Source organism: Bos indicus, chromosome 2, assembly GCF_029378745.1.
Source record: "Bos indicus isolate NIAB-ARS_2022 breed Sahiwal x Tharparkar chromosome 2, NIAB-ARS_B.indTharparkar_mat_pri_1.0, whole genome shotgun sequence".
NCBI classification, from domain to species: domain Eukaryota; kingdom Metazoa; phylum Chordata; class Mammalia; order Artiodactyla; family Bovidae; genus Bos; species Bos indicus.
The window spans coordinates 22758496-22777485 of record NC_091761.1 but is presented as its reverse complement, the minus strand read 5'-3'; the positions used below and the strand labels follow the sequence as shown (position 1 = coordinate 22777485).

General features: G+C 36.8%; 1 protein-coding gene across 2 annotated transcripts in view; it reads right to left on the bottom strand.

Annotated features, from left to right (window-relative positions):
- SP3 (Sp3 transcription factor) overlaps window positions 1-18990 on the bottom strand; it is a 58300-nt gene that overhangs the window by 35120 nt on the left and 4190 nt on the right. Inside the window, exon 4 of one of the 2 annotated variants that reach the window (XM_070803198.1) lies at window positions 12157-13516. The exons of the other annotated variant lie outside the window; for it this stretch is intronic. Coding sequence (XP_070659299.1) covers window positions 12157-13516 — 1360 coding nt within the window. The remainder of the gene's footprint in view (window positions 1-12156; window positions 13517-18990) is intronic. 2 annotated transcript variants of the gene reach the window in all.

Genomic DNA, 18990 nt, shown 5'->3' with positions numbered 1-18990 from the left:
GATACTATACCTTGATTATGGTGGTATTTATACAACCGTGTACAGTTACTGCAGAGAAGGCAATGGCACCCCACTCCAGCACTCTTGCCTGGAAAATCCCATGGACGGAGGAGCCTGGTAGGCTGCAGTCCATGGGGTCGCTAAGAGTCAGACACGACTGAGCGACTTCACTTTCACTTTCCTGCATTGGAGAAGGAAATGGCAACCCACTCCAGTGTTCTTGCCTGGAGAATCCCAGGGACAGGGGAGCCTGGTGGACTGCCATCTATGCGGTCGCACAGAGTCGGACACGACTGAAGTGACTTAGCAGCAGCAGAAGCAGAAGCAGCAGTACAGTTACTGACACTGCGTAACTGTGCACTAAAATTTTACAGTGAATTTTACTGTATGTAAATTATATCTTTATAAAATTGGGAAAGATTCATTTATTAAAACTTTGAAGATTTCAAAGGGTCTTTGTTTATATATCAATATTTACCATATTAGAAATCAGAACTAGAAACATTTAAAAGGTTTATTAGTTTTATTTTTTTATTAATTAATTTTAAAGTTAACAAACTCATTGGTGTTAGTGTAAGTAACATCTTCTTATGGGAAATATATTTAAAAAAAAAAAAATCAGAATAGGGTTTCCCTGGTGGCTCAGTGGTAAAGAATCCGACTGCCGATGCAAGAGACACAGGTTCGATCCCTTGTCCAGGAAGATCCTAAATGCCCCAGAGCAACTAAATTTGTGTGCTACAACTTCTGAGCCTCTGCTGTAGAGGCTGGGAGCCACAACCACTGAAGCCTGTGGTTCACTCTAGCCTGAAGTGCTAGAGCACATGCTTCGCCACAAGACAAGCCACCGCAATGAGAAGCCCATGCACCGCAATGAAGAGTAGCCCTCGCTCACCACTCGGGCAGCAATGAAGACCCAGAACAGCCAAAAATAAATCAACCAATAATTTTAAAAATTAGGCTAGTTTGCCTTTCTTGCAAGTATCTTTAATATCTGGCTTTTAGAAAATAGCTAGATAATACTAAGTATAGTAAGTCACAGAAAGACAAATATATATCACTGATACAAATTAATGTATTTACAAAACAGAAATAGACTCACATAGAAAACAAATTTATGCTTACTACTTAATGGGAAATGAGAGGGAAGGGATAAATTAGGAATTTGGGATTAATAGATACACACTACTATATACAAAATAAACAAGGACCTACTGCATAGCATAGCACAGGAAACTGTATTTAATATCCTGTAATAACCTGTAAGGGAAAAGAATCTGAAAAAAGATATATTCACATGTGTGTCGGAGAACGCAATGGCACTCCACTCCAGTACTCTTGCCTGGAAAATCCCATGGACAGAGGAGCCTGGTGGGCAGTATGTGTGTGTATGCACTGTTATATATACGAAACTGAATTGCTTTGCTGTACACCTGAAACCAATATAGTAAATCAACTACACTTCAATTAAGAAAAACAAACAGCTAGATCTTTATATCTGCTTCTGTGCTGAATCTGCTGTTATCACATATCATACAGCCTTTGAAATACTCCACTGTATATCACTTATGAGATGAAAGTGAAATACGCAAACAGCATACTGCTATTATTAATAAAATAACTTTGACCTCACAGATACCTGTGGAAAGGGTCGTGGGGACTCCGAGACCACACATTGTGAATCATTTTATTCGTACTTTTGGGTGAAGTTATACACTGGAGTTTACTTTAAAATACTCGAGCAAGAGTAAAAGTTTACATAGTGGGAACAGAGGAAAGAATGGCAGAATGTTGATAAGTGTTGAAGCTGGGAGGTAGTTACATTAAGGTTCAAAATACATTTCTCTGCTTTTATGCATCTTTGAAGTTTTCTGTAACTTTTAAAGTTACTAGTATTTTAGTCATTATTAATTTTTTACCCACTTTAATCACTATTATGTCCTCATTTTCTCTGGATCCATTTTTCTACTTAATCCTTCAACAGTTAGTTTTATGAGGGTCTTTGAATAATAAACTCTCAGTCCTTGATTATTTTAAACATCATTATATTCTAACTCTTAAGCAGGACTTTAACTGCACGTAGAATACTTGGCTGCCAGTTCTTTTTTCTCATACCATATTACTACACGATCTCCTGGTATGTGTGTGGCTAATGAGAAGATTGTACGTCTGTAACTTCTTTGATAGCAATCTGACTTCTGTTAAAATTTAAGATTATCTCTCCCCATAATTTCAAGACATGGGTGGACTTATTTTTACCTTCCTTAATATTTGAAAATTTTTCATCTGTAAACTATCTCCAACACAAGAAGATTCTCATTGTCTTATCAAATATGGCTTCTCTTGTCATTCACTTTATTCCATTTTTCTGAAATTCTTAAGTTGATGACTCTCAATCCTTCAATTCTCTTAACTACCTGTTCATTATCTCTAAGCTATATTCTGGGTAAATGTCTTAGTACACTACTATTCACTCATTTTTTCCTATGTCCAGCCTCATGTTTCTCCTGTTTGTCTCCCCAAATTTTTCTATTTCATTAAGACAACACTAATAAGCGTTGACTATGTTAAAACCTTAACTGTGGATCACAACAATCTGCAGAAAATTCAAGAGATGATCATACCAGACCACCTGACCTGCCTCCTAAGAAACCTGTATGTAGGCCAAGAAGCAACAGTTAGAAATGGACATGGAACGGACTGGTTCCAAATTGGGAAAGGAGTACATCAAGGCTGTATATTATCACCCTGCTTATTTTACTTATGTGCAGAGTACATCATGAGAAATGCTGTTCTGGATGGAGAACAAGCTGGAATCAAGACTGCTGGGAGAACTATCAACAACCTCAGATACACAGATAACACCACCCTTACAGCAGAAAACGAAGAACTAAGGAGCCTCTTGATGGAAGTGAAAGAGGAGAGTGAAAAAGCTGGCTTAAAACTCAACATTCAGAAAACGAAGATCATGGCATGCGGTCCCATCACTTCATGGCAAAGAGATGAGGGAAACAGTGACAGACTTTATTTTTGGGGCTCCAAAATCACTGCAGATGGTGACTACAGCCATGAAATTAAAAGACGCTTGCTCCTCTGAAGAAAAGTTATGACCAACTTAGACAGCATATTAAATAGCAGAGACATTACTTTGCAAACAAAGGTCCATCTAGTCAAAGCTATCGTTTTTCCAATAATCATGTATGGAAGTGAGAGCTGGACCATAAAAAGAAGGGTGAGTGCTGAAGAATTGATGCTTTGAACTGTGGTGTTGGAAAAGACTCTTTGAGAGTCTCTTGGACTGCAAGGAAATCAAACCAGTCAATCCTAAAGGAAATCAAGCCTCAATACTCATTGGAAGGACTGATGCTGAAGCTCCAATACTTTGGCCACCTAATGTGAAGAGCCGATTCATTAGAAAAGACCCTGATGTGGGAAAGATTGAAGGCAGGAGAACGGGATGACAAAGGACAAGATGGTTGGATGGCATTACCTACTCAATGGACATGAATTTGAGCAAGCTCTGGGAGATAGTGAAGGACAGGGAAGCCTAGTGTGCTGCAGTCCACGGGGTTGCAGAGTCAGACATGACTGAGCAACTGAACAACAAAGAACACATTCTACTACCAGTAAAAAATAAAAAGTACTATAAATTAAAACACTGACTTGTCAGGTCTGCAAAATAAACTCAAGATCTCAGAAATGTTAAAATGTTACACATCATGTGTCTTAGAATCAATGAAATGTTTCTCCTTTCTAGGATTACTGGCTTTTTCTTTTCCATATCTACCTTCTCCGTTTCACAACTTTTTTCCTAAGATGCTACAGCTTCCTTTTTCTCACTGACATCTTAGCTTTACAGATTTTTAAATTACCTTTCTTCAGTTGGACATGAATTCATCTCTTAATTGTTGATTTTACAGGCTGTCATAGATTCTGCCTTCATCACTTATTTTGGAATTTTGGTTTCAGATTTACATTGAGTAAAATTTTTCTCTATGCATTACAACTCCATTCTTCCAAGTGTCTCCATCAAGTCCTTCTAGCTCTAGTGTAGATTTAGGTCTTTTATTGGCCTCAGAGATAGTACAGGATATCATAAACCTAGACACCCAGTTTATAGCTGAAAGGTTCAGATTGGTTCACAAACTGATCACAAGACTATGCTAGGGTCCTCCTATTTCTCATGTGCTCTTCTCATCTCTAATTTGTACAGCCTCATTTAAGCTGAACCTTAGACTAACAGACCTTCCTTGATGGCTCAGCGGGTAAAGAATCCACCTGCAATCCAGGAGCCATGAGGAATGCAGGTTCAGTCCCTGAGTTGGGAAGATTCCTGGAGGAGGGCATGGCAACCAACTCCAGTATTCTTGCCTGGAAAACCCCATGGATGGAGAAGCCTGGCAGGCTATAGTCCACAGGGTCGGACCCAACTGAGCTGCTTTGACTTTTAGAGTAACAGCCTGCAACTTTGTTTTTAGCTCACCGCTACAAAAAAAAAAGCCTACTCCAGCCACTGGTTTTAAGTAATGAATTTGACTCTCAGCTTTTTCTCATGTGGGGTCTTTTTAACTGTACTAAATAGTATGAAAAGGCGGCAAAATGATATATGACACCAGAAGATGAGCCCCCCAGGTTGGCAGGTATCCAATATGCTACTGGGCAAGAGTGGAGAAATGGCTCCAGAAAGAATGAAGATGCTGGGCCAAAATGGAAATGACACTTAGTTGTGGATGTGTGTCTAGTGGTGAAAGTAAAGTCTAAAGCTGTAAAGAACAATATTGCATAGGAACCTGCAATATTACATCCATGAATCAAAGTAAACTGGATATGGTCAAGCAGGAGATGGCAAGAACAAACATCAATATTTTAGGAATCAGTGAACTGAAATGGATGGGAATAGGTGAATTTAATTCAGATGACCATTGTATTAACTACTGCGGGCAAGAATTCCATAGAAGAAACGAAGTAGCCCTCACAGTGAAGAGTCCAAAATCCATGGTTGGGTGCAATCTCAAAAACAATAGAATGACCTCAGTTCCTCTCCAAGTCAACATCACAGTAATCCAAGTCTATGCCCCAACCATTAATGCCAAAGAAAGCTGAAACTGAACATTTCTGTGATGACCTACAAGACCTTCTAAAACTAACACCAAAAAAAAAAGATGTCCTTTTCATCATAGGTGACTGTAATGCAAAAGTACAAGTCAAGACATACCTGGAAAAACAGGCAAGTCTGTCCTTGGAGTACAAAATGAAGCAGGGCAAAGGCTAACAGAGTTTTGTCAAGAGGTCACACTGGTCATGGCAAATATCCCTCCTGCAACAACACAAGACACAACTCTACACATGGACACCCCACTGACACAGATGGTCAATACCGAAATCAGACTGATTCCATTTTCTGCAGCCGAAGATGAAGAAGCTTTATACAGTCAGTAAAAACAAGACCTAGAGCTGTGGTTCATATCATGAGCTCTTTATTGCAAAATTCAGGCTTAAACTGAAGAAAGTTGGGAAAACCACTAGGCCATTCAGGTACGACCTAAACCAAATCCCTTATGATTATACAGTAGAGGTGATGAATAGATTCAATGAATTAGATCTGGTAGACAGAGTGCCTGAAGAACTATGGATGGAGGATGGTAGCTGTACAGGAGATGGTAATCAAAACCATCCCCAAGAAAAACAAATGAAAGAAAGCAAAATGATCTTCTGAGGTGGCCTCACAAGTAGTTAAGAAAAGAAGTGAAACGCAAAGGAGAAAGGGAAAGATATACTCAATTGAATACAGAATTCCAGAGAATAGCAAGAAGAAAGCCTTCCTCAGTGATCAATGCAAAGAAACAGAGGAAAATAATAGAATGGGAAAGACTAGAAATCTCAAGAAAATTGGGGTTATGAAGGGGAAATTTCACACAAGGATGGGCACAATAAAGGACAGAAACGGCAAGGACCTAAAAGAAGAGATTAAAAAGAGGTGGCAAGAATACACAGAATTGTACAAGAAAGGTCTTAATGATCCATATAACCACGATGGTGTGGTCACTCACCTAGAGTCAGACATCCTGGAGTGTCAAGTGCCTTAGGAAGCATCACTACAAACAAAGCTGGTGCAGGTGATGGGATTCCAGCTGAGCTATTTCAAATCCTAAAAGATGATGCTGTGAAAGTGCTGCACTCAATATGCTAGCAAATTTGGAAAACTCAGTAGCAGCCACAGGACTGGAAAAGGTCAGTTTTCATTCCAAGTCCAAAGAAGGTCAACATCAAAGAATGTTCAAACTATCACACAATTGCATTCATTTCATATGCTAGTAAGGTTATGCTCAAAATCCTTCAAGTTAGGCTTCAGGAGTATGTGAATCGAAACTTCCAGATGTACAAGTGGGTTTAAAAAAGGTGGAGGAACCAGAGATCAAATTGACAACATTCACTGGACCATAGAGAAAGCAAGAGAATTCCAGAAAAACATCTACATCTGCTTCACTGACTATGCCAAAGCCTCTGATGGTGTGGATCACAACAAATTGTGGAAAATTCTTAGAGGAGTACCAGACCACCTTACCTGTCTCCTGAGAAATCTGTATGCAAGCCAAGAAGCAAGTTAGAACCAGACATGGAACAATGGACTGGTTCAAAATTGGCAAAGCAGTACATCAAGGCTGTATACTGACACCCTGCTTATTTAACTTATATGGAGAATACATCAAGGCTGTATACTGACACCCTGCTTATTTAACTTATATGGAGAATACATCATGTGAAAAGTCCAGCTGGATGAATCAAAAGCTAGAATCAAGATTGCTGGGGAAAATACCAACAACTTCAGATATGCAGATACCACTCTAAAGGCAGAAAGTGAAGAGGAACAAAAGAGCCTCTTGATGAGGGTGAAAGAGGAGAGTGAAAAAACTGGCTTGAAACTCAACATTCAAAAAACTAAGATCATGGCATCCAGTCCCATCACTTAATGGCAAACAGATGGGGAAAAAGTAGAAACAGTGACAGATTTTATTTTCTTGGGCTCCTAAATCACTGTAGATGGTGACTGCAGCCATGAAATTCAGAGACACTTGATCCTTGGAATAAAAGCTATGACAAACCTAGACAACATATTAGCAAGCAGAAATACCACTTTGCCAAAAAATGTCCAGATAGTCAATCCATGGTTTTCTCAGTAGTCATGTACAGATGTGAGACGTGGACCATAAAGAAGGCTGAGCACCCAAAAATCAATGCCTTTGAACTGTGGTGCTGGAGAAGACTCTTGAGAGTTCCATGGACAGCAAGGAGACCAAACCAGTTAATCCTAAAGGAAATCAACTCTGAGGATTCATCGGACGGACTGATGCCGAAGCACCAATACTTTGGCCACCTGACGTGAAGAGTCGACTCATTAGAAAAGACCCTGATGCTGGGAAAGATGGAGAGTCAGAGAAGGGGGCAGGGAGGACAAAATGGTTGGATGGCATCACCAACCCAATGGACATGAGTTTGAGCAAACTCTAGGAGATGGTAAAGGACAGGGAAGTCTGGTGTGCTGCAGTCCATGGGGTCACAAAGAGTCAGACATGACTGAGCAACTAAACAACAAAAAATAATTAAATAGGACATAATTCCTGACATAAATACTTAATGGACATGTTCACTCTACCAAAAAAAAAAAAAACAAAAATTAAAGATAAAGAAACTGTACAAGCAGTGTAGTTATGACAATATTTTAAAATGTACATAATACTCAGTCTTAAAGGTAAGTCAAAATCTGACAGGACTCAAATCTGAGAAACTGGATTAAGCCTTGGCTTAATTTGGGAGACATTTTCTGACTAGAAAAGATGTTGGAAAGGTAATTTCCAAAAGTAAATTCATAGTCTCTTCTCATTCAGTTTCATATACATAGCAAATATGGAATAAAAATTAAATTTCAAAAACATCATGCACTTCTCAGTGGGCAAGGAATAGAAATAAAGGAATGACTGGGGTTGCAGCTTGGGGCCCAGTGAGTTCTATGTTGCAAGGAAAATGGGTTTGGTTTCTAAGGGGTAAAGAGCACTAAACATACCCCTCATGAGGAGGGGCCCTGAATCAGATTCACATCTTAAAACAAATCAGAATAGAGGTCATTTCTGTTAAAGGGGATCTTTAAAAAAAAAGATGATGATTAAATTCCAGAACCCTGGTTTTTAAAAAAAAACAAACTGTGTGGTTTCCTTCATTTGGGAAATGTGTTTCATGGTTTCCATACTAAACAAAAATAAAATGCAAACCAACGGTATCAAAGATTTAAGCAGTTCATCTGGCCATACTATGTTCTAACACAGTTTTTTTTTTAACCGATTATTCACATAAGAAAACACGTCTTACAAGTTTTGTCAATTAAAAAGACAGTATACCAAGGAACAGTTTTATTACTAGATTATCCCCAAATTCCAATTTTTTGGTTTTTATTTTTAAATATGCTACAATGTACTATGCAGCACTTTCATTATCATTCTCTTTAACTTTTGTTTTCTCATTCCTTTAAAATTGGGAGAAAATTCTAATTTAATGGCCCTCTGGAGTGCTTATTTTACTCTTCCTTGCCCAACATTCAATAAACTAAATCATCATCTTAAAAATTCAATTTTGCATTTAATTCAAACAATGTTGCTATTTTGATACTATTTTGGAAATAAATTACTGAGCACTTATTGCTTTATATCAATCTAATTTCATGACCAATATAAATTCACAAAAATCACAAATAAATTCTCTAGAGATGTTTTTCTAATATGTACAGATCTCCATAATTTTAACTTTGTGGAAGCTTTAAAAACTGGTTTTAAAAACTATGTCTTCAGAAGTTTGTCATTCTCCAGTATTTTCAAACTTTTTGGTCTCAGGACTCCTTCTAAACTCTTAAATATTACTGAGGTCCCTAAAAACCTTTTATTCATGTATGATACATTTTTTGATACTTACTGTAGTAGAAATTAAAAGAGAAAATTTTAATGTTTCAATTCATTTGAAAACAATAAATCCATTACGTATTAACACAAATTACTATTTTGTGAAAAACAACTATTTTCTCAAAATATATATAGAAGTTAATGAAAGGCCATGTTTTATATTTTTGCAAATCTCCTTAATATCTAGGCTAAAAGACAACTGGAGTTTCATATTTTCTTCTGCAGTCTGCAGCAGTATGTGGTTTGGGCTGAAGCATATGAAGAATATCAAGATACATGGCTGGAAAAGGAAGAAGTAATCTGACAGTCTTTCAGCCAAATGTGCGTATTCTTCTTTGATACTATACCAAATCTGACTAGTGATAGTTCCTTAAACATCAGTTGCAGTGTAGAATCTGAAAACATATTGATAAACTTTCCATATGCTTATTGTTAGTCTATCTTTTACCCATGCACGATTTGTAACATTAGTTGGTCATTTGAAAACCACTGGTTCACTGAACTATCATAAAGATCTTGCAAATGCTGGCATATTTCATTATAATACAGTATTCAAAAAAATCCTATTTATTAATATAACACTGTCCATCTCATCAGAAAAGAATGCAATTATTAATACATTATCAAGTTCATAGTAGTAGATTCAAGTTCTCCTAAATTCTTATTTTCACTGGAAAGTCCAAATTTTATCATTGGAAGCAAATAGGTTTTTTTTTCCTTTGAAGGACAGGCTCACTTATTTTTTAGAAACTATCTGTCACTTAAATAAATGAGTCATTCAATAATCAGTTTGTCAGTCTTTCAAGTATTGTGTTTCCTGAAAACAGCATCTAGTTCAGCTTGCAACTCACATGACTGCTCAAGTAAAAACAATATATGTTTTTTAAAATATAATCATCTTATTTTGGTATGCACTTTATTAAAGTACAGTTCCCATTTTATCACAAAGAATATTACAAAAACATGCAGCAGGAACTACAAACCAGAAACACAATGAGATACCACTTCACACCCATTGTCTAAAATAAAAGAGGAGTACAATGATATGTTGGTGGGGATGTAGAAAAACTGGAACCCTTTTGTTGGTGAGAATGTAAAATGATACAGTCACTTTGGAAAAGCATTTTGGCAGTTCTTCAAAATGTTAAACATACAATCTAGCAATTCCACTCCCAAGTATATACCCAAAAGAAACAAACATATGTCCACATCAAACAACTGTACACAAATATTCATAGCAGCATTCTCTCGATAGCTAAAATATGGAAATGCTATCAATCAATGGATAAGTGAACAAAATGTGGTATATCCCTACAATGGAATATTATTCAACCACAAAAAGGAACAAAGTATTGGTAAAGACTACAACACAGATGAAGCCTAAAAATATGCAGAAAGTCAGAAACAGAAAGCTATGTATTGTATGATTCGACTGGTAAGATATAACAGGCAAATCCAAAGAGACAGAAAAGTAGATTAGTGGTTGCTGGGGGAGAAGGGAATGGGGGAATGCGGAGGGACTACTAATGGGAATGGGGTTTGGGGGTGGTGGTGAAAATGCTCTAAAATTATATACTGGTGATGGTTGGGCAAGTCTGTCCCTATATTAGAAACCACTAAATTGCATACTTTAAACAGTGACTTTTACAATATGTGAATTATGTTTCAATAAAGCTATTATTTTAAAAAGGACATGCAGCATTCAAGGGTCAAGATTTAGCGAAAATATCTCTTTTGATGTGTTCATCAAGGTTATTGTTCAGTGAAACTAGCATTTTTCATTAACTCCAAGTGGATGGTCATAAAGAATACTGCTATTACAGTTTATCATCACAGCTTTGATTTGTGCTAAGACACAACAGATTTAGCAACTATCAGTGAAAATGTCAACACAACAAAAAAGGCAAGTAATTTTACTATTATTATGAAAAGCAGTTTGACATCAAGGACGTCTGAGAGGGTCTCAGGAATCCTCAGTGGTCCACAGACCACACTTTGAGAATGCAGCTTTAAACCACAGCTTCAGAAGGCTCAAATGCAATTAAAAACTTCCTAAGAACACAGCAAGACTTCAGGACAAGGCCAATTTTTTGTGTGCATGTGTGTGCTCAGTTGCTCAGTTGTGTCCAACTCTTTGTGACCCTATGCCTGTCAGGATCCTCTGTCGGTGGGATTCTCCAGGCAAGAATACTGGAGTGGGGTGCCATTTCCTCCTCCAGAGGATCTTCCCAACCCACGGATCAAACCCAGGTCTCCTGCATTGGCAGGTGGATTCTTTACCACTGAGTCACCTGGGAAACCCAATTTACTGTGTACATATCACAAATTTCCCTAAACAAAGAGGTTAATACCATTAATTCAGTAAATTAAATCCAAGTTCCCAGCTTGAGTTTGAAAGGCTCAAAACAAAATAAGAGTGAAAGTAAGAACTTAGTGTACAACAAAACATTCAATAAAATACTAAGTAAATAACATTACTAAAGTAACGATTATACTATCTTTTCAAACTGTATTATTTCATTCTTACAAAACAAAGAGGACACTTCTGAAATTTCTACCCCTACTATCAATTATAACATATCTAGCACACCTACGTTTAGGAACTACTTCACACCTGTAAGAATAAATTATCACAGAATCGAAGAATTTTAGGTCTACAAGGTACCCTAGACATAGTTACATAGTCCAACAAGCACATTTTACATGCTGAGAAAACTGAGTTTGTACGAGCAAAAGTAACCTAGCCACAACCACCCAGCTAGCTAGTGAGTGAGACAGCATGAACACTACCTACTCCCAGTACCATAGTTTCACTATGCCAGTCTGATTGCCCAACCAAATAAAATGCATAAAACATATAATTTACATCACACCAAAGACAACCAAGACACCTTACCTGCCAAATAAAAATTCTGTGATGCTTGAGAGTACCAATCAGATGTTAAGAAAATACATAAAACGGAGTGACAAGAAACACATGTAACTGGCATAACAGAGAAATAAATCCTTGACTTACAGAAACTATCATCGTTCAATGAAGAACAATTCAGAACACATTCTGATGTTGATTTTTTATACAGACACAGGGAAATGTATCATCATCTTTAAAGATAGCCAGATTCTGATAAACACTTAGAGGAAAAAATTTCCCTACATATTAACACATTGGTGAACTTATCTATGACATGACATGACTTAGAAAACTCACCTGCAGGACTGTCAGCATTCTCTCCTGGGTGTAGCTGTATACCAGTAGAATCTATAGAGTTTACTGTAACTGTCTGTAGATTTGGCAACTGACCAGTGCTTAGACTAACTGGAGTTGAAGACAAGGCTCCACCTGCTGCAACTTGACCAAGCGTGAGTGTCTGAACAGGCGTCAAAGTTATCTGTTGGGCAGCAGTATTCTGTATTTGCAAATTCTGCAAGTTCTGAACCCCTTGTACTTGAAATGTTTGCCAAGTTATCTGTCCAGAAGGGGTCACTGTCTGTGCCTGAATTAAAAAGGTTCCAGGATTCAGCTGCAACTGAAGATTTTGCAAAGCCTGTTGTGTTATATTCTGACCACTGGCTTGCACACCATGGATTGTCTGTGGTGTAATACCTTGCACAATTTGGGCTTGACTGGTTGGCTGCTGAGACTCTTGAAGTTGTAGATGTTGTACAACAGGCTGTGCTGTAGAAACCTGAATATTCTGAGCCTGTGTCTCTTCAGAAACAGGCGACTGGATATAATTTCCCTGAAGATCTGAAGAATGGACTTGCCCACTAGTAGTAGTCAAGCTATTGGTATTTTGTTGTAATATACCTGTACTATCTATAGTAACAGGCAACTGTGATGAAGAGGATGTTGGCACAAATAAATCTGTATCAGTATTAGTCTCATTAATATCAGGAGAAACCCGCTCACCAGTCCTTTCTGAATTGTCTGAACTATCCATAGCTTGTCCTGTGTTTATCAAATGTCCATCAGCATTAATGCCTGCAGTCATTGTCTGAGAACTGCCCGAGAGTCCCAAAGAATCTAGATCGACACTATTGATTGGTACAAAGGTAATATTTCCTGGAAGACCAAGAGGCACATTAGCAACTACTTGGGTTTGGCCAGGAAAAGATGAACCACCAATTGCAACTCCCTGAACCTGGACTTGACCAGTCTGTGGTATGAGATTCTGGATATTAGCAGGAGGTGTTCCAGAGGCAAGCAAGGTTTGATTAGAGCCAGGAATGATCTGAATTTGACCACTTTCTTGATTTATACCCCCATTATCTGAAGAGCCTGTGAAACCAATCTGAACCTGCTGACCATCTGATGACTGAATCTGTGGTATTACTTGATATTGAACATTGGACACTGTACCATTTGATGAATCTGATCCTGGTGCAACTGAAAATATTTGCTGATTCTGCAAATTCTGAAGGGGAAGGACATACTGCCCACTGGAAGTAGCAGCACTTGGAATCTGTACTAGATTGCCAGCTTCATCTTTTATAGTTGTAGGTGTGGCTGACAAAACCTCCCATCGGTTTGGTGCTCCTCCTAACTGTGCAGAAGCCAAATCACCTGTCTGGATGAAGAAAACAGAAAATGTTATGTGATATGTATTTGTGGTATATTTAATCCAATTCTCAAAAAACTTTAAAAACTGATAAAAAACACTTATCACCTGAAATGTTCTCTTAGTAACACAACAGAGCTCAAATACAGAAGTACTATATAAACTACGATAATTATCATTTTCAATTTTGCTAGTTATTGCTAAGATAACCAAGGCTATTTGAGCAGGAAAAAAGTTCAATTAGAATATGTTTTATTTTATGACCACAAACTGATTTTCCAATCCCTCATCTATGATCTCTCTGATGCTACACAGTTAAAAATAAAAGTAGAAATAGGTAGAAAAGATTATGAACGGCTCAAACCAAATATACCTCAAACATGGAAGAGAGTTCAAAAAGTATAAAACCCACTAAAAATGTATCACTAAACCAGGTGCATCATATTTGTGTACAAAAAAGAAACATTATTAGAGCAGTGTCATCAGTATCTATAATCAGAAATAAGATTTGTATATTACTGCTATCAACTTTAAATCAAACAATTAAAGCTACTCTTTCATGGCATGTAGTAAGGTACTCCAGAGTAAACACAGGATGTGGGTGATTCCTTTAGTGAGCCATCAAATTCTTTACTTTTGCATGAACTACTAAAAAAAATATATGAGACCTTAAAAATTTTTAATGAGGAAAGGTCGTTGCCTTGTGGCCACATTGGAAAGTCAGTCCATCTAAAAGGTTTTTTTAGAATCTAAAAGCTGGAGGATTGATACTTTGCCTACTATTTCTCTTTAAGTTTGCCACAGAATACTAGCCATTATATTCTGCAATTCTGTTATCTGCTAGAATTTGAAGTATCATTTCTATTGTGGATTAGACAAGACTAGAAAAATATCAATGTAGGAAAGTACAAAGCAATAAAACCCAACATATGAATGTCAAAGGGTAAATTTTTTAAGGGAATAGTAACAGTAACGTCTAACATTTGAGCTGTTCTTTTATACGCCAAGTACCATGATAGGGATTTGTAAGATTATATAATCTATTGCTTACAACTATCCTATGAGGTAGTATGATTATCCCCATATCACAGATGACAAAATTGAGACAAAATCAGACAGCTATCCAATGTCCAAAACGGGATTTAAAACTAAGTCAATCTAACTGCAGAATCCATGCCCTTAAATTCTATACCATACTTATCTCTCACTAAGACCAAAGGTAAACACACAGGGAATGAGACCTATATGAATTAATCACCATCAAAATAATGCCATCCCTACCCCATTTCCTTCTAGATCTGTAAGTGATTTCCTGTAACTTCACACATCACTAGACAATGAGAACATGAACATACCTAAACCAGAATTCTCAATGTACAATCCATGCCTGGGGTTCAAAGGATCTCTGAATCCTCTAAAACAGCATATCAACTTTTTGAGAAAGTTCAATTGGAAGGCCGGGGCTGGGAGTGGAGAAAGAGTATCTAGAGTTTCTTCATATTCTCAAAGGGGCTGGGGGGGGGAGGGGGGGGGGTCTGTGACCATTAAAAACAGGTGAAGACAAATAGTATTCTCTCAAAATAAACCATTCCACAAAAATTCAATACAAATATTATAGAACGAGAAGAACTTTTCATTTTTTATAGAGACTCACTACCTAATTTTCATGTGTACACACAGCTGAAATGTATATTTCAATGGAGGAACCACAGTTTAATGACTCAATTCAAAATATTTGAGCATATCTGCCAAGATGAAATAACCATGAGTAAGCCCATGAGATACAATCTTTATCTTCAAGTGATTCACTATCTGTCCAACCAGACATACACATACATGATACTACTATGTGAACAGTGGTGTACACTATGCATAGGATCAAAACACTTTGGGGAAACAGAAAAATGAAAAAAGACAAGACTTCACAGAAGAGATTTTTTAGGTTATCGTGAATAAAATTTAAGATTTCACTGTAGGCAGTTAGGAAGCAGAGATATAGGCATTAAGGTATAGAAATAATTAACTCACAGACAAAAAGAAACTTCAAAAAAAAATGTATAGTTTGGAGTTGAAGAGAAAATTCAGAAAAGACTCATATTCATAGAACAAAATAATGGGGAACAGGACTAGACATTTTTATCAGGTCCTGTAGTAAATGGCTCCATAGATTCATACTTAGGAGTTTGGACTTTATCCTACAGATAGTGAATGAAAGCTATAAAAGGTTTTGAGGAGAGTGAGTGGTGCAATCAGATCTGTGTTTTATAAAGGTAAACTAAGACCTAGTGAAGGCGACTGAAAGGCTGAAGACAAAAAAGTCACAGAAACTGTGGGACCAAGTACAAATGTCCAGGCTTGAACTAGAATAATTATCTATCTTTTAAACACAAACATTTAAACTTCTCAAACTTAAATTGTTGAAATCAAACAGTGGACATTAAAGTCACATAGTTAAAAAGAAGCAGTGGACATTAAAGTCATGTGTGATTCATCAAATTTTACCTGGTACAGAAATTAAAAGCTTTGAGTCATCTTTCCCAGGATTGGAGTAACAATTTACATTTCATTTCAGTCTCTTGGCATTTTAAACTAAAGACATTCATACCAAAATCTAAAGTATGGTGTTTCAAATCCAACTGTTATTTTCTTAAGGTTATTCTTTGGGGAATCGAACTTGAATTTTTTCTGACCTGCATTATATATACCATTTTTCAACTTACATCAAAGAAGATACCTCACATACAAGTTAATTTTACAATACTGCTAACCCTAGATATTCACAGGGGATTGGTTCCAGGACCCTGTGGATACCAAAATCCCCCATGCTCAATTCCCTTACATACAGTGAGATACAACAGGCAGACCTCCAAGGATTCAAAACCCACAAATAAGAGGGACAACTGTACTGGCATGTTGTCCCTTTTCATCTTTAAAATTTATGGCATCCCAGTATTTCTTTTAACAAAATCTTTACAAGAACAGGTATTAAACCATCAGTGAACAGCTTTCTAGTTCAAGAAATTCCTTGAAAATAAATACAACTATTCAGATAACATACTACGCAATCACCCCCTTCTCCAGAAGCTAAGTAAACTACAGTACTTTTCCCAACAACACAGGCCATTAATTAAAGGTAAGTCCCCAAACCTAGGCTAAAATGATGTATTTGAACTTCTGAGTAAATCTAACGTGAGTCTGAGTGAACTCCGGGAGTTGGTGATGGACAGGGAGGCCTGGCATGCTGCGATTCATGGGGTGGCAAAGAGTCGGACACGACTAAGCGACTGAACTGAAGGTTAAAACATATGTAAAAAATATTTATGAACACAGAAATAGAAAAATACTAGACTTTCATGATTTAAGCTAAGACATCATATACTTAGAGGAAAGGAGTATATTGCACTAGGAAAGAAAAAATTCAAAACTGGGTTCTAGCCCTAGCTATTCTATAATCACTCAGAATTATAGGTGATTTAGATCAGGACTCAATTTCCTTATGGGAAAAATACTACCTTGCAGGGTCATAAGAGCCTAAAGACAATGTTAAGCTTTAAACTGTAAAGCACTATATAATCCTAAAGTATCCTTACGATTACGGGACAGATTTGAAAAACATCCAACTGTGCCTAGCAGAAAGATCAATAAGTAAAATTTTTAAGTAAATAAAAACATTTTACTTTAAAATAATTGCAAAGAAAATGATAGGAAAAAATGGATCAATAAAACTAATCTTGAGATATTAGTGTCTTCAATGAAAAACTCTGTATCAGTTTTAAATCAACTCCACAAAGAATATGCCCCAAATGTTTCAAAACCACAAAGCCTACAAAGATGATTCATCTTTAACAGAAATTTCATCAGTAGTATACCAGCAAAATAAACAAACTAGAACATCTGAGACCAAAAAAAAAAAAAGTTGTAAGAATGTTTGATGTTAGGCTACTAGAAACAGTATAGACAGAGAGACATAAAATACACATAACCCAAGCAAGAATTTTGGGGTCAAGATAACCCTCCATATTAAGCTTACATACTAAGAAAAAACTCATGTTTCTCTCAGTAATTCTAATATTCTTACTGACAAAACACCAATTAACATGGACACTGGCATTATTTAAAACGTTGTAATTGAAGGTAGTCCAAGTTTCCCTCTGTATACAAACACATAATCACATGGTTAAAAAAAAAAAGACCACAACCAAGAGCAGCCCTGGGACATTACTACAGCAAATTCATTACAAGGGCATTCTCCACTGCAATAAGGCATAAAATGGGGGGACGGTGGAGAAGGGGGAAATCCAAGAATTTATCTTTTCAGGTAATAACTGTGTAAAGGAAAAAGAAAAAAATTCATACTAACTTATTACATCTCATTTGGAAAGGATTAATAACCCCTCAGTTCCCACAAATGGCTTTACAAAAGCCAGAAATAGGCAAGAAAAGAGTAACTGGAAACAAGTGTGAAGCTGAGGTGGAAACAAACAAGAACCATTCCAGGGCAAGTACTGAAGTTTCTTAAAATCTTCAAAGGGAACAGTAAAGAACATAGACTACAAATATAAAATCGATTACCCAGTGAATTCCTTACAATGATAGTGTAACTCTTATCTGAAGTAACAGTCAAAATAACCTTTTTTATATAAGTTATTATTCACTTTGTAATTCACGAACATTTATGTAATAAATGAAACATTACAAGTTAAACTAAAATTTAGGCAATGTCTTTCATAACACTTACTTACACAGCTTATTAATACTAAAGTGCAAATGAGTAATTCACAGGTTCACACAAATGTAAACTGGATGAGTTAATACCTCATAAAGTTCATCCTTTTCTATTTCTTGATTAACTACTAAAACTCACTACACAACTTTAAATAATAAAACATAAAAATCCTGCCATCAAATCAATTTTGAGAGTCTATGCTGTGGGACATTACAGGTGAGACTGCTTTGTGATTAGACCTATTCAGCACTATACTGAGGGTGCCAAAAATTCTTGGCCAGGATCCAGGATGAACACAAATCATAACAAATTCTAAACTGAAAATATGTAAAGCAAGTCTGTAGTTCAGTTATTGGCTTTTCAATGCCCCTTTAATCCTAAAATACCAAACTAGTATAAAGTTGCATTTAAAAGTTTTAAGTAGAAAGTTGTGTATTTCAACTTGACCTTAAACACAATAATACTATATGCAATGTGGTATCCTGAATTGGATCCTAGAACAGAAAATGGAGTGATATCAGAAAAAAGTCTATAATTAATAACACTACCAATGTTAATTTTCTAGTTTTGACAAATGAACCATGGTTGCTGCTAAGTCGCTTCAGTCGTGTCCGACTCTGTGCGACCCCATAGACCGCAGCCCACCAGGCTCCCCCATCCCTGGGATTCTCCAGGCAAGAACACTGGAGTGGGTTGCCATTTCCTTCTCCATGGTTAGTTATATCAGTTATTAGAGGAAGCTGGGTGAAGGATAAAA